The sequence below is a fragment of the Corapipo altera genome, unplaced genomic scaffold (assembly GCF_003945725.1).
Source record: "Corapipo altera isolate COAL_440 unplaced genomic scaffold, ASM394572v1 301, whole genome shotgun sequence".
Classification (NCBI taxonomy): domain Eukaryota; kingdom Metazoa; phylum Chordata; class Aves; order Passeriformes; family Pipridae; genus Corapipo; species Corapipo altera.
In genome coordinates this window covers 2,784,922-2,801,046 of record NW_020884926.1, presented here as the reverse complement: position 1 = coordinate 2,801,046, position 16,125 = coordinate 2,784,922, and the positions used below count along the sequence as shown (strand labels likewise).

The 16,125-nt window shown below is 48.1% G+C and overlaps 1 protein-coding gene across 1 annotated transcript in view; it reads left to right on the top strand.

Moving 5' to 3' along the window:
* Nucleotides 1-15,544, top strand: part of RERE (arginine-glutamic acid dipeptide repeats) — a 167,345-nt gene extending 151,801 nt beyond the window's left edge. The window contains 11 exon segments of the mRNA XM_027658296.1: nt 1,543-1,635; nt 2,383-2,582; nt 3,861-4,022; nt 5,190-5,303; nt 6,162-7,205; nt 7,207-7,541; nt 7,767-7,989; nt 8,522-9,242; nt 11,039-11,185; nt 11,362-11,542; nt 12,511-15,544. Coding sequence (XP_027514097.1) covers nt 1,543-1,635; nt 2,383-2,582; nt 3,861-4,022; nt 5,190-5,303; nt 6,162-7,205; nt 7,207-7,541; nt 7,767-7,989; nt 8,522-9,242; nt 11,039-11,185; nt 11,362-11,542; nt 12,511-12,544 — 3,254 coding nt within the window. The 3' untranslated portion in view covers nt 12,545-15,544.
* The last annotated feature ends 581 nt before the right edge of the window (nt 15,545-16,125 follow it).

Sequence of the window (16,125 nt, the reverse complement as noted above, 5' to 3'; positions counted from 1 at the left end):
TAAAGAAGGGGGACTGTGTGGAAGCCAGAATGTGGGGGAGGTGGAGGATGTGGTGATCAGGCAGGACAGAATTCTGGAGAGGGTGGTAGTGAGGTGGTAGGAAAGGGCTGTTTGTTTTTCCTTGCTGAATCAATAGGATTTATTGCTGGTTTCTGTGTGCACAAGAAGTGAGGATCTGGACTCTGCAGCTCAATCCAAGATACTCAGCACATCACAGAGCTTGTGGTTGGAAGGACCTGTCCATATGGATCCGAGTGCAGGATGAGAATAAAAATCAATTCAGTAAAAGAAAGCAAGTCCTAGCCTGGGGTCAGTTTTGCAGTCAGGGTTTAAACACCTGCAGGAATTACTGTGGGGATTATGGTGGTGCTGGTTATTAGATGGGGCCCTGTGTTAATTTGAAGGGTAACAAGTTGCTGACAAATGCTGATGGCAACTACTGCAGAATCCATAAGCTATAATCCATGAACTATAACCTGCATGTACAAAACACCCTCTTGGAACCTTTAGAAAACCAGTGTTCTTGCATCAAGGACTTCTCTTCTAATTAAGGATTAGAACAAAAGAAGCCAGAGGGCTTTCTGCTTGTGACAAATTACAGACCTGTTATGTTGTGAATTTATAGTGGTGGTGCTTGAAAAACGCAGCGCTCTCAGAAAGAAAGGATTTACTCCTGAGTTGCTTAGAAGATAAGATACAGTTTTTGTGGTGTCTGCAGATTTTCGGTGGTTCAGATGCTGCTTTTTTGCTCACAGCCTTTTAATCTGCTAATTTGCTGTGTACTGCTTGCCTCAAAGGAAAGGGGCCCTTTCCATGTCCTCCTCTTCTTTGAAACGTGGTTTTGAAATGTGAGTTTGCCACGGGTTGAAGCTCTCTGAGGCTTGAGTAAGGATTGGAAAGCTGGAGGTGTCCTTTAGTGCCTCTCATCCAAAAGAATCACAGCATGTTTTCCAAACAGGTCCATTATATGTAAGCATTGATTCTTCCACCCACAAACACATCTGCTCCTGGTTAAATACAGCCAGTGTCTAACAGAGCGTGACATTGGTCCTCAGCTGGGCTGGAAGGCGAAGTCTGGAAACAAAATAAAAAACACAAAAGCCACCACAGTGTCTGCTCATTAAATGTAGCAAAGTAGGTTTTAAGTATAGAATACTAAGTTTTAAATTTGAACACGTTCTAGAGAGAAACCTCTTTTCTCTTGAAAATTGTGTTTTTGGAACACAGCCTCTCCAGCTCCCCACGAATGACATCTGAATGACAATTTATCTGGAAATGTACCGTGGTACTGAATCAGGTTCTGTGAGTTGTGTCACTTGGCACGTTCCTGGAATCCTCCTTTAACCTGGAGGCTGATGAGGTCTGGCCTTGCCTAGTTTGAAAAATCAGAACTAATGGCCGTGCAAGGCAGGGTGGTTGTAGGAAGTCACCAGCTATTTTTATTAATGGTTATTTTAGCCAAGTAAGAGGAAATAGAAAATCCCGCTGAGTGTTTTATTTTCCATTTTCCTCTTTTTTTCCCCTTGTTCTTCACTTGTTCAGTGGACCTGAGCTCTGCCAGTGAAGATGACTTTGACAGCGAGGACAGTGAACAGGAGCTGAAGGGCTACGCCTGCCGCCACTGCTTCACCACCAGTATGTCCCAGTTCACTGCTGGCTTTCCCTTCTGCTGCCTCTTTCATGTGGGTTCCTTCAAGCAGGAGCAGTTTGTGTGCTTGTACAGCTGTTCAGAAAAAAAATGTGGGGTTGAATCAGCTAAAATATGCAGCATTCCTCCGTGCAGAGTTAATCAGGCTTTGCCATTGCAAATTAATATTGCAGTGACAAAGGAGAACCCTGGGGTAGACATTTATACAGGAATAAATCTCCATAATCCACAATCTATGTAATCAATTTGTGATGTAATGAATCAATATTGGGCTGTGACTGTCACACACACAACTTCTTTATGCTGCACCAAATCTCTTCTGCATCAGCCCCGTTCCCGTGGGTGCTCTGAAGGTTGGTTGATATTTGGGCATTTGCACGGCCTGGAAATGTGAGCCCCAGAATAGGGAAGGAAATGAGAGGTTCACAGCTCGCTGCTCTTGCAGAAACCACAGCTTTGGAGAACAACAGCTGCCTGTTAGCTCCCAGGTAGAGCAGATAAGGCTTCTTTCTTTGCTTTCAAAGCTGTAGTTTCTCAAGCAAACAACTGGTTTGTAAACTGAACATTGAAGGTGTGCACTGGAACGGGACAGAGTTCTCCAGAAACTTCTCCAACTTTGTTACCCCTTACAAAAGCAGCTGCTTTTCTAATGCAGCTTTTTAAATAATCCAGTGTGCTTGTTCTGGGGACCTGGTGCTTTTGTGTTGCTGAGCTGTTGCTCTCCTTGCCCCAAGCCTCCAAGGACTGGCACCACGGCGGCCGGGAGAACATCCTGCTGTGCACGGACTGTCGGATTCACTTCAAGAAGTACGGGGAGCTGCCACCCATCGAGAAGCCAGTTGACCCTCCACCCTTTATGTTCAAGCCTGTCAAAGAGGAAGATGATGGACTCAGTGGAAAGCATAGCATGAGGACACGGCGGAGTCGAGGCTCGGTAGGTTTAACCCTCGTCCTCTGGTGGAGAAGGGTCAGACTCCTCAACTGACCCTTTCTCCATCGTGCTGGTTCCACAGAATCACACAAAATAATCTCAGTTGGAAGAGACCCACAAGGATCATCAGGTCCAACTCTTCAGAAGTGAATGGCCCATACAGGGGTTGAACCCATGACCTTGGTATTTTTAGCATCAGCTGAGCTAATCTCACTTGGACTGGGCCTGCTGCTGCATTTCTGTGTGAGCTTTGCTGAGGTTGAGGCTTTCTTTGGAAAAAGGAGCTGAAATGTCTCTGCAAGCTCAGATCAGTTATTTCCATGTTTGTAATGACTGGCAGTGGACTGGCATTGTAAGGGGGCACTTGACAGTGTGTTAGAGATTCTGTTCTAGTACGTGTCCTCCTTCCAGCTGGATCCTGTCAGAGTTAAGCCCTTGGGAAGAGTTTTAAAAAATTAGATGCTGTTCATGTGGTCTCCTCATATTACTGGAGTTCAGATGTCTTCCCTGCAGAGAGCTCTGTTTTGCCTCTGTGATTGGTGTGCCCTGTCCCTGAGTTGTTACTCAGGGTGGAACGCCGGGAGCCTCCCTGTGAGCACATCACTTGGGAGAGCTCTGACAGCAGCTCTGGCTAATTTGATCTTTGATTTGGATTTGGCTGATCAAAAGCAGCAGATGGATTTCTTTTCCTTACCCTCCCCTCCCTGTCTTTGTGATCATGATGATATGACCATTGATTCTAAATCTCTTGTGAGGCTCCACTCTCGGGGTAATGTTGGCTCATTGCTTTTATGGTAGCCAGTCATCCAGAAAAACTGCCAAACTGGGAGGGAAACAGCATTAATTATTGAAATAAACTTGACTGTGGCCCTTTACATACTAGGAGCACACAAACTGGGGGTTTAGAACCTGGGCTTGACTGCTTGAATGCCAGCAGATAGACTATTTTTAGTGGAACGTGGGGGTCCTCTCCTGTCTCATTCACTGCTGTGTGTAGGCAGACTTGCAAATGTGCATTGAAACATCTTTCTAACCTTACTTCTGACAGACAGTACTAAATTAAATAATCAGCACTTACTGGTTTTGAGTAGACAAATGGAGGATTTGCCTCCTTTTGAAGTCCAGATGGGCTTTCAGGGAGAAGTTGTAACAGCGCTCCTGGTTTTTGGTGCTCGAGCTCTTGGCACGAGCGCTTGGTGCACGCCCCTGCTGTAAGGCAGAGGAAATTCAAGAGGCTGGGCAGATTCTGACTTGGATACCCTTGTCTGTGTTGAACCCCAGATGTCTACACTACGCAGTGGTCGGAAGAAGCAGCCAGCCAGCCCCGATGGTAGAGCCTCCCCCATCAACGAGGACATCAGGTCCAGCGGCCGCAACTCGCCCAGCGCCGCCAGCACCTCCAGCAACGACAGCAAGGCAGACTCGGTGAAAAAATCCACCAAGGTAACCTTTTCCCACGCCTTTTGTGTGTTAGGACAGCACACCTGAGGCCTCTCAGTCAGACACACGAGGCTGGAGAATCTCCCCGTGACCCAGAAATTCCTGCTCGTGTGGATAAGCAGAGAATGTCCCGGTGCAGCTGAGCTGCTGCTGAGTTCCCGTGCAGAGAGGGTTGGGTGGTGATCAGACCATTCAGATATCCCCACATAACCTTTCTGCTCTCACGAGAAATTAATCCTTCCATTTCAGATGCAAATGCAGAGGCATTAAGCTCAGGGAAGTATTACAGCTCAGAAATGCTGTATTTGAGACAAGTAGACAGTTTGGGTTTTTTAAGGATTTTGTTTTTCTTAAGCAGTACTTAGTCTTTGTTTACAAAGGAATTTGAATGTGTGGTAATTGAGGCTACTTCTGTTACTGTTTTTCTGGAGGTGTATTTGTTTGATTTTTCAGAGCAAAGCTGACAGTTGAGTCTGTTTCAATGAATAAATGTCTTTCCGAGGGAGTTTAAAGAAACAAAGCCACATGAAGCAGCAAGACTTGGCACTAAGCAAAAAAAGTACAAGTTAAAAAAAAAATATTAAAAAAAATGTCAAAACTGGAGTATGGAGCAAATTTTCACATTATAAAACTGAAAACCTGGCAGAATTTGAAGTTAGTTAGTTTAGGTAATTATGTGAAGTATAAAGCTGTCCCAGGCCACGAAAGAAGGTAGTAGTCTTATAATAGCTATAGCACTGTATTTGAGGGGATCTAAAAATATTCCTCTCAAAATATCAGGAGTAAAGCAGGACTTTAATGAGGCTTATCTTGTGCCTGTCTCCTGCATAAGTTCTTGTTCCATCCTCTGTTAACAGCTGGTGTTAGTCTCTGTTAGAAGAGTAACCTGGGCCAGGTTGATCTGGCACGAGTTCCTGGTGGACTTGCTCCTGCACAGCTCTGTTTAAAATACCCCTTGATAAGAGGAATGCTTTATTCACTCGTTTTTCCTGTTAGCTTGATGCCTGTTGGGTTGTTGTTAAATGCTGGCTATCTCAGCTTCTGAGTTCTCCTGCTCCATAGGAACCCTTCTCCTGTATTTGTGTTAAATATGGTATCACAGGCATACACTCAATTTACTTTTGCATTTACACCACTGGTAACTGCTGTGTTCTGCTTCCCTTGTGGCAGAAGATAAAAGAAGAGGTGTCTTCTCCTCTCAAGAACTCCAAGAGGCAGCGGGAAAAGGCAGCGTCAGACACAGAGGAACCTGACAGGTCCAATGCCAAAAAATCCAAAACTCAAGTGAGTCCCACAGAGGAATATTTCCTCTTAGGAGAATGGTTTGAGAGGGTGTGGGGGGGGTTGCAAACCTGGTAACAAACCAAAAACATGAAATCAATTTAAGCCACAGCAAATTGTAACTTAATCTGGGGCTGGAAAGGAACCAATATTATAACATGTTCCTTCTGTTGAAAACAGTGGAATGATACTGGGTAAGTCCAGAAGTAGTTTTTCACTTTAATATCAATACCAACCATATAGGAGTACACTTGGATTATTTTCCACCCCCTCCACCCCTATTTTTTTTAATTTAAATTTATTTTTTCCTGTTCTGTGAAAAGTTAGATGACTACCACTGGAGTTCTCCTAATTCACTGGTATCAAAGCTCAGTTGAAATACTTTCAGGATGTCTCTGTGTATCTGCCCAGGTTCACTCTGTGCATAGGATTTGGGGATTTTGAACTTGAGCTTTCCATATTTCCATAGAGAATCCCAGAATGGCTGAGGTTGGAAGGGATCTGGAGGCCATCTAGGCCACCTTCTCTGTTCCAGCAGGGCCACTAGAGCTGACTGCCCAGGATATGTGTCCAGGTGGCTTTTGAATGTCTCCAAAGATGGAGAATTCACAGCCTCACAGGACAAATCTTTTCCCATGCTGGTCACCCTCAGAGTGTTTCACTGTGTTCAGGGAGAACCTGCTGCATGTCAGGGCACTCCTGAAAGGAGCCTGGCTCTGTTGTCTTGGCACCCTCCCCTTGGATATTCGCGTTGCCTGTGCTGGGAGGTTCAAAGGGTTCCTGCACTGGTGTGACAGGTCCCATCCTGTGGCACACTGGGGATGCCCTCGGTGCAGTGGTGACTGTTCCCTCTCCCTGCAGGAGATCAGCAGGCCCAACTCCCCCTCGGAGGGTGAGGGCGAGGGCGAGAGCTCCGACAGCCGCAGCGTCAACGACGAGGGGAGCAGCGACCCCAAGGACATCGACCAGGACAACCGGAGCACCTCGCCCAGCATCCCCAGCCCTCAGGACAATGAGAGCGACTCGGATTCCTCTGCCCAGCAGCAGGTGCTGCAGGCACAGCCCCAGGTGCTGCAGGCACAGAGCAGCTCTGGCCAGGCTCCTCCACCCACACCTCCCGGACCGGCCCAGTTACCGGCGTCGCTGCCCGCAGTGTCCAGCGCTGCCTCGGCCCCACCGCAGGTGTCCCCGCCAGCGTCCCAGCCCTCCAGCCAGCCCCAGGCCCCTGCCCCACCTCCTCCTCACTCCCACATCCAGCAGGCCCCTGCTCTGCACCCGCAGAGGCTCCCATCCCCTCACCCTCCGCTGCAGCCCCTGAGCGTGTCGCAGAGCCAGCCCAGCCCTGCCTCCTCACAGCCCCACACGCAGCCCCCCCTCCACAGCCAGGCCCAGCCTGCCCCTCACAGCCTGCAGGCACAGCCCCTCCTGCCCCATCCCGTACCTTCCCAGCCGTTTTCCCTGCCTGCTCAGTCATCTCAGTCTCAGGTTCCCCTCCAGACACAAGCCCCCTCTCATTCCCACTCGGCTCTGCAGGTGACCCAGCCTGTCCTGCCCACGGCCACCTCGCTGCAGCAGGCGCAGCCCCCGCGGGAGCAGCCCCTGCCCCCCGCCCCCATGGCCATGCCTCACATCAAACCTCCCCCTACCACCCCCATCCCTCAGCTCCCCACTGCTCCATCCCACAAGCACCCTCCTCACCTCTCCGGCCCGTCTCCGTTCTCCATGAACTCCAACTTGCCTCCACCACCCGCTTTAAAACCTCTGAGCTCCCTCTCGACTCACCACCCTCCGTCTGCACACCCTCCCCCTCTGCAGCTGATGCCTCAAAGCCAACCACTGCAGTCCTCGCAAGCCCAGCCTCCTGTTCTGACCCAGAGTCAGAGCCTTCCCCCTCCTGCTAGTCACCCCCCCCTCTGGACTCCATCAGGTATCCTCCCAGCCCCCCTTTTCTCAGCATCCCTTTGTCCCGGGGGGCCCACCTTCCATCACCCCTCCTTCGTGCCCCTCCACCTCCACGCCACCCACCATGCCCGGCATCCCGCTCCAGACTTCCATCTCCACGTCAGCAGCCTCTAGTGGGACGGTGCCCGTGGTGACAGCCTGCACGCTGCCACCCATCCAGATCAAAGAGGAGGTCCCAGATGAAGCTGAGGAACCAGAAAGCCCTCCCCCTCCACCCAGGAGTCCATCACCAGAGCCCACTGTGGTGGATATCCCAAGTCACGCCAGTCAGTCAGCCAGGTATGGAAGTTTCACCAGTTAAGCACTGATTGTGCTCTGATTTTACACTCTATTGTCTGTGGAGTAACATGGTTCAATTAATTTTCTCCTGGCTTTCAAGGAAGCTGCTAGTGCTTTGTATAAGTGTAAAGTGATAATTTTTTTTTATTATTGACATACAGCTCTCAAATCCCAGACTCCTGCATCTTTCCCAGGGATAAGCTCCTTCTCTCGTGCTTCTTTCAGGTTCTATAAGCACCTGGACCGTGGCTACAATTCATGCTCAAGAGCAGACCTGTACTTCATGCCTCTGGCAGGATCAAAACTGGCCAAGAAGAGAGAAGAGGCCATTGAAAAGGCCAAGAGGGAAGCGGAGCAGAAAGCCAGAGAGGAGAGGGAAAGAGAGAAAGAGAAGGAGAAGGAAAGAGAGAGGGAGCGGGAGCGGGAACGAGAGGCAGAAAGAGCTGCGGTAGGTTCAGCGGGGGCTCAGAGCGGTGGGAGGGAGTTGGTGGTTGGGTCTGACCTGAAAGCAGATCCCAGGAGCACTTTAATGCCTGTGCAGTTGGGTGTTCCTGAATATGGAGCTGTGTGTATCCAGCCCACTCTGGGACTGTCTTCTCCTTAAAGGAAATGGAGAGCTTCTGCTCCTGCTCTGTGTCTGGTGTGAGGGAAGCCAGAGCAGCTGGGGAGAAGGAAGCCAAGTGTTGACATTCACTTGCAGTAGGAAAACACTGTGCAGATACAATAAATGTCTTTGTGTCCCTTGCACTAGTGTGCAGGCACATGAGAGCTGTCTGCTGGGAAAAAAGGCATCTGAAGGCTTCTTAAAGTTGAAGTGAACTTAATTAACTTTCTTTATGAGGAGATCCGAACTCCAGTGTTGGTATAGAGAGCCAGAGTCTGAACTTAGCTGCTTGAGGCAGAGATGGGAGGTGTGCACCTGCAGTGTTCTGAGCCGAGTGTGTTGGACTAAACTTCTCTCCCCCCGTTCCGTGCAGCAGAAGGTATCCAGCTCCTCCCACGAGGGCCGTCTTGGCGAGTCCCAGCTCAGCGGGCCAGCACACATGAGACCTTCATTTGAACCTCCCCCGACCACCATCGCTGCTGTTCCCCCCTACATCGGGCCGGACACGCCCGCGTTACGGACACTGAGCGAGTACGCGCGGCCTCACGTCATGTCGCCCACAAACCGCAACCACCCCTTCTTCGTGCCCCTCAACCCCACGGATCCACTCCTGGCCTACCACATGCCCGGCCTCTACAACGTGGATCCCACCATTCGGGAGCGAGAGCTGCGGGAGCGGGAGATCCGGGAGCGGGAAATCCGGGAGCGGGAGTTGAGAGAGAGGATGAAGCCCGGCTTCGAGGTGAAGCCCCCGGAGCTGGACGCGCTGCACCCGGCCACCAACCCCATGGAGCATTTCGCCAGGCACGGCGCACTGACTATTCCACCCACGGCAGGACCTCACCCCTTCGCTTCCTTCCACCCGGGTTTGAACCCCCTGGAAAGGGAGAGACTGGCGCTGGCAGGGCCCCAGCTGCGGCCGGAGATGAGCTACCCCGACAGGCTGGCGGCCGAGCGGATCCACGCCGAGCGCATGGCATCGCTCACCAACGACCCCCTGGCGCGGCTCCAGATGTTCAATGTCACGCCCCACCACCACCAGCACTCACACATACACTCACATCTACACCTACACCAGCAGGATCCCTTGCACCAAGGTGAGCCCAGGGAACCCCTCCCGTGAGCTGTTAGCGTCAGTCTGCCCCAAACAGGCAGGCTGGGACCCCGGGGTTCAAGTGGCAAAATCCGTGTTTTCACAGAAGCACAGAATCTACGAGGTCGGAAAAGACCTCTGAGTTCATCAAGTCCAACCTTTGACCCAGCACCATCTTGCTTACTCACTCAGTGCCACATCCAGTCCCTCCTTAAACACCTCCAGGGATGGTGACTCCACCGCCTCCCTGGGCAGCCCAGCCCGTTCCAGAGTCTGATCACTCTCTCTGTAAATAATTTCATCCTAATGTCTAACCTAAACCTCCCCTGGCACAGCTTTAGACTGTGCCCTCTTGTCCATGCTGTGATTCTGTACTGTGTAAGCTGATAATAACTGAAATGCAGGTAGTTTCTGTGAGAGTGAACCAGTAACAGTGAAACAGGATTGGTAACACCACAGTGATGCTCATTGAGACTCCACTGGGAGTCTCTGGGAAAGGTTTGCTGGTTTGTGGTTTGGTTTTTTTTAAATACAGGTGTCCTAGGGCAGCACCTTACAGTGGTGTCTGGTGTACAGGGCAAGGGAAATCCCTAGGAGAGGTGTCACAGAACTGGTGACACTGCTGCTGCTCGTGGCTGTTACCTTGGGAGGTATAACTGGACATGGTGTTTCCATATAGGAACTGAAAAAAACAAATTGGAGAAAAACTTCCATCTCTTTAGCCCCTGAACATGCTAACCATGTGGCTTTAGTTGAGCTGAAATCCTCTGTCACAGTTCTCACAAGAATCATCTAATATTGTGCACTGGCATCTTTTTATTTAGGGTGTGTTCTTACATCTGGAAACTTTTTTCCAGAAATGTTTAATAGCCTCAAAGATGCCTTGCTCATTTCTAAAACAACTCCTCTAGAGGTCTGGAGTCCTGAAGATGAGGGCACTAAGCAGAAGTTTCCAGATTTTTTAGGTGGCAGACTGGAGAGAACATGGCAAGCCAGGCACCAGGTGCAGGTTCTGGTGGTTACCAATGCAGTGTTTGTGCAAGCAAATGTAGCAGACTTTGCCTTGCAGCATCATGCATCAGATGTGCTGGGAGAGCTGCTCTGGGGAGTTTGAGTGCTGCTGCAGAATGCAGATTGTACAGCAAGGAGATCAGCAGGGTGTTGTGACATTGTTAAGGGCTGGGGGGGTTACAGGTAGGAAGTGATAGTGCTGAGTGTCAGCACTCCTGAAGCTGTTGTTTGTGGCCGTGGCATGAGAGTGATGCAGAAATCACAGGCTGGCTCAGTTGGAAGCAGGTTTGAATGCCCCAGATAGCAGAAGGAATTTGCCATAGGTCATGTCTGTAGCAGGGTTCTGTTGTCAGGTAAGTCAGTCACTCAGCACCTCTGTCCAGGTAAGTCTGATAGTCCCCAGCTGGAGAAAAATATGGTTTGTACGTTCTGCCTCTCAGTGCAGTGAGAGACTGGTACAGACAGAGCCAAGTCAGTCCACTGCCAGATCTCTCCTGAGTGTATTTGAAAAGTAATTTGGCTTTAATATTGGATGGCAGGTTCAAATATAGTGAGGGGCTCCTAAAATACAGTTGTATGTCTCTAAGTAGTTCTTAGCTCCAGAGTAGTGGTCAATGCTGTTATAATCCACGTGTCTCCTTAGATTGGAGATGAACAGAGGGCAAAATGACCCCAAATTTCTGCTCTGGACCAGGTACCAGCCGAGGGAGAATTGTGTTAGCTGTGTTATCCTTTCGATCTCTGCGATCCCAAGGCAGTTGACTGATGCTTTCTTTCCTTCTTTCCAAGGCTCAGCAGGACCTGTTCACCCGCTGGTGGATCCTTTAGCAGCTGGACCCCATTTGGCACGTTTTCCCTACCCACCTGGGACCATCCCCAACCCATTGCTAGGGCAGCCACCTCACGAGCATGAAATGCTCCGACATCCAGTCTTTGGTGAGAGCATTTTATGGTCCTTTACAAAGCTTGCCTTTGGTGTGAGATGTCGTGTTTTCCTGGCGGGGGGAGTTGAGCTGCAGCAGGTCGGTTGGTCGGTTCTGTTGGTTTGTTGGGACAGCTCTGCCCACCTTGTAGCAAACAAGTGCCTGTAAAATGGGCCCTGTCTCTCTTAGGTACTCCTTACCCACGGGATCTGCCTGGTGCCATTCCACCTCCCATGTCAGCAGCCCACCAGCTGCAGGCCATGCACGCCCAGTCCGCAGAGCTGCAAAGACTGGCAATGGAGCAGCAGTGGTTGCACGGGCATCCTCACATGCATGGTGGGCATCTACCGAGTCAGGAAGATTATTACAGGTGAGAGATGATCCCACGTTGTGGAAACGTGGGAGATCCCTTTGTATTTCTTTACATTTAATCTTTTTTCCTTCTGAATTTCTGCCTTTCTCGCTGTGAGCTGAGTCACTGTCCTGGTGCAGTTGCAGGTGAAGGTTTACTAAGACCTGATTTGGGCAGATTGGAAGCAGGGTCCAAATTACTGGAACAAGATTAGCTTAGTCTTACATTGCAGAATTCCCTCTGATTGGGGTTTTTAGTGTGATGCTGTGATGGCTGTTTCCACATCTCCTTCTCTTCCTTGAGAGCAGTGGAGGGTGGGCAGAGCTTTGTGAAGAGGGGAGGGATTCAGTCAATCCTGAGAAATGACTGAGGGCACTAGGAAGTTGAAGTGTGTGAATGATACAGGTCCTGCATTGCCAGCTGAGAAGGCCTGGATCAGTCCTGGGAGTTGTTTCTCCCCTGAATGCTCTGCAGTGTTGATGGTGGAGTGGTTGTGTGTGACACCACCTTAGTTCCTGTTTGACAGTGACCACTGACAGCATCAGCACCTCACAGGGATCATTCCATGTGTGTGTGGGTAGCCAGGATATCTGGGAAGCAGCATATTCATCTCCTGCCCTGCACTGCTTTACTCTGATGTTTCCCTCCTTGCTGCTGCTGTCCAGAACTGCTGCTGGCCTGGTGCCACAGGGACAGCCAGTCTGCCACGGCTGGGACTGCAGATAAGGCTGGAGCTGATGAGCTGGCACTGGTGCTGGTGCTCCCATGGCAGGGGCACTTTGGGGAGCAGAAGGTCATCACTCCCCCCTGCACACACGGAGTTATCAGTGCTGGGACAGCACACTCACTTTTGGGCTCCGAGCTCAAAACCTGCAACCTCTGTTCCCTTCAGGGCACCTGGGAGAGGTGGCAGGAAGGCAGAGCTGGCTCTGAAGTGTCTGACACCCCCTTCTCTGGGTTAAATCAACTTTTTCTTTCTCTTGCAGTCGACTGAAGAAAGAAGGCGACAAACAGTTGTAATAAATTATTTATTTGTAACGCTGGCTGTGGAAACCCCAGTCCTTGGGAAGGAGTGGAACATTTTTACATACGAGAAGAGCTACAAAAGGAAAAGAATATCTTATAAAGATTTCTTTATATATTTAAAACAGAAGCAACCACCCAACAAGTAGAGACTTATCAGCATAGTGTTCATTTGTAGAGAAGATTTCTCAAGACTGGTGTGGGTCTCCCTGCATGACAACGTATTCAGAAGCCTATTGGAAATACAGGACTGTGTGGAATATTCAGAGAACTTCCTGCAATCTTGGGGTTTTTTTTTCTTTTTTTTTTCCCTTTTTTTCTTTTCTTACTAGTTTGTTTTCAGTAGGTGCTAGAATCAGGTTCACAACACAAGTCACTGTGCGTGAAGAGACACTCAATGCATCTATAGCTATTTTAAAAAAAAACAAGGATTGCAAGTAGGTGACATAACAAGCTCTGAATCCAAGTGCTATAATAATAAAAATCTACTTTTATTTTAATACATTGTAGGAAATCTTCATAATTTTAAAGAGAGCTCAGTTCTGCAGCATGGCTTTTTAAGTCTGTAAATATTAACTTTTTTTGGGTAGAGGGGAGAAACAAAAACAAAACAAAACTCCAGAAACGTTTATCTTGATTTTCAGTAACATCACAAATTGTGAATTCCTACCTGGTATTGACAGAATACAGAGTTGATTTTTTAATAAAATATATATATATAATTATCCCTTTAATTAAAGGGAGTGATGGGTATCAATAATTTCAAATGGGTAAAAGCTTGAAATTTGGTTTGATATCAACAATAAGCATTAAAGGGATTTGCAGGGATAATGTTGCAAATGACTGTTTCTGTTCTTGGTTTTTTTCGGTTGGTTTGGTTGTTTGGGGGTTTTTTGTTCGTGTTCCATCTCTCTGTTCTGCAGATGATTTCTGTTGAGTTGGGTTTCTCAGCAGCACAGATGTCCCTTGGAACCAGCCTTGACCCTTTGGATCCCTCCTTCGGCTCTTTCATTTTCAGTGTGGCCACAAAGCACTTCTTCCCTGTGACCTTTGGAAACTTAAAACCTGAGGACATTGGGTTTAGACTGTAGGCAAAAAGTTCAAAGAAATAATCTGTTCTAAAGGTCTCTTTTTGAAAATGTCCCCAGCCAGAATGTTGTCTGCATGTTCATATTTTGGAGGATGTGCTCTTTCTGGCCTCCTGTTTGAGAAGTTCTCAAGAAAAGTGGACTAAGGCAACTCGTTAAAAGTTGTTTTGCAAACACCAGTCTGGTTTTTCTCTTGGACTGTTTGAGTTTTGGTTTTATAAGCAAAAGCTCTTTAACTGCCACCAGTGTTCTGCATCTCAGGAACTTTTATTGCTTTGGCATTAACCTGATTATGGACAGTAACATTTACTGGCTCCCAGCTGATCCATGTAGGATAACTCCTGTTGGCTGCTGAGGGTGGTGAGAGGAGAGGAGCACACAGAAGGCCAGTGAGCATTAATCTGGAGACAGCTCTGCTTACTAGGCAGATTTTTTAAACATTTTTTCCCTGTTTTGCCACTTTTTCTTTGCCAGAGCAGAGGGTGATGTGACCAATGGACATCTGAACGTGCTGGTCATTTTTTTTTCTGCTGGTGCACAACTTCCCCCCATTCTCTCTCTTAACTCATGAGTGCTCTCTCTCTGCTGTTGTAGCCTGTTCAGTGTGATGGTTGTGTCCTAGGACTGTTCTGAGCCACCCGTGTTAAACTTGTAGTTAATCAGTTGTTCTGATGGAAGGTGTGGCAGGCACAGTGCTCACCCACCTCCTGCACCTCAAACCTGCCCGAAGGTTGGTGTTGGACAGTCAGTGACAGCAATTTAAATCAAATTTATGCATCTATTCCAGGCTCACTTAAGGCAAGAGTGAGGAGAGAGAGAGAGGAGGACTATTTCAGCTAATGCTGATCTTTTCCTGCCCTCCATTCCAGATTTCTCAGTGCTAAAGAACTGCAGTAACACTTACCCAGTTCCAGCTGCTCTGTTTGAACTCTGTGTGGAGGTTTGAGGAGGAGCAGCTGGTGTTCCTGAGACTGGCAAAGCGTGAGGTCAGTGTGGAATCAAGGAAGGTGAAGTCTTCAGTTGCTGTGGGCAGTGATCAGGTGAAATGTTTTCTTTCTGAGCACAGTTTTTTACTTTTGCTCAGAGCTGAGTACCCAGAAAGAGGGCTCTGCTCAGCAGAAGGTGCCTCAGTTTGCTTTACAGGTCTGATTAGGCACATTTCAGTTAAATCTGCCCTCGTTTTTTTATACCATGTGGAATTTGGGGGAGTTCAGCCACTTCAGCCATTTCTTCTGACCCTTCTCTTTGCTGATTTTTAGCCATAGTTCTTAAGAAAAACCTAATTGCCTCCAGTGGTCCTCTCTCTGTATTCCTTACTTTTTCAGCTGAAGTTGGCAGTCTGTTCAAATTTATTGGTTTTTTTCCCACAGAAGAGCATTCTAATAATTTATGGGAGTTCTTTTGTTCACATCATACAGCAAATAAGCACTGAAAATTCTTCCATTTCAGCCCAGTGATTAACTACAACTTCACATGCAGTGGCTTTTGAAGCCATCTCGATGTTCGATGCCCTGTTAAAAAACAACCCAGACCTTTTTGGTTTTCTTTTAAGAAATCTCTCTCTTTTTTTTTTTTTTTTTCTCTGTTCTGAAAGTTTTATTTTTCAGACTTTGCTTTAGTGTTTTTTGAAACGTCTCTCTCTTGTTCTATGTCGTCATGGTTGAGCTTGTTTCACTGCACCGTTAAAGCAGAGTGTACATTCTGACTGCTACATTTATATATATCTTGAAGCTTAATGTATATATGAGTAGTTTGCCATGGGATAACACAGTGTAAACAGAGTAGAAACCCAGAAATCGTGACTTCTGTGTTCTCTCCATTTGAGTATTTTGTAATTTTTTTGAAATATTTGTGGACATAAATAAAACCAAGCTACACTACAGCAGCCAGGTTTTGCCTGCAAGCGAAATGTGTCTGTTGATTGTTGTTAGTTGGGGGGGAAAGAAAGAGTTGCTTTCATCTGGGATAATGTGGGATGCTGGCACGTGTGGTTCAAACCTGTCTGGGGGTTTTTTTTGGCTTTATTTTTTCCTTCTTTGAGGTCATTTTGGTTTTAACCTACAGCACACAAACCCCACCATCGTGTCCAGTTCCAGCTCTGCATCCCCGAGGCACGTTGCTGCTCTAGGGCCACGCTGCTCAATTTTGGCAGGTTCTTCCAGAGGTTAAGCAGTCAGATGGATAAGAATGGATGTGTAAGGATGTGATTTCGTGGATTTCCAGGGTACAGTGGCTGAGCACAAACCAGTAGCTAAAATGAAGTATAAATGAAGTATAAAGTGTGCAGAAGCTCTCACTGCCTCAGCCAGAGAACAATGGGAAGATGAGAACTTCTGATCCAGAGAGGACAATTCCCTAATTTCAGTGGAGTAGGAAAGACTGTCATCTCTTAAATCTGCTTGTGAACTTAAGGTGTTCAGAAAACCTGCAAGGGAGAATGAGGCCTGATGAAGTGTAAGCTTGAAATTCAATATAATGCACTATATACAC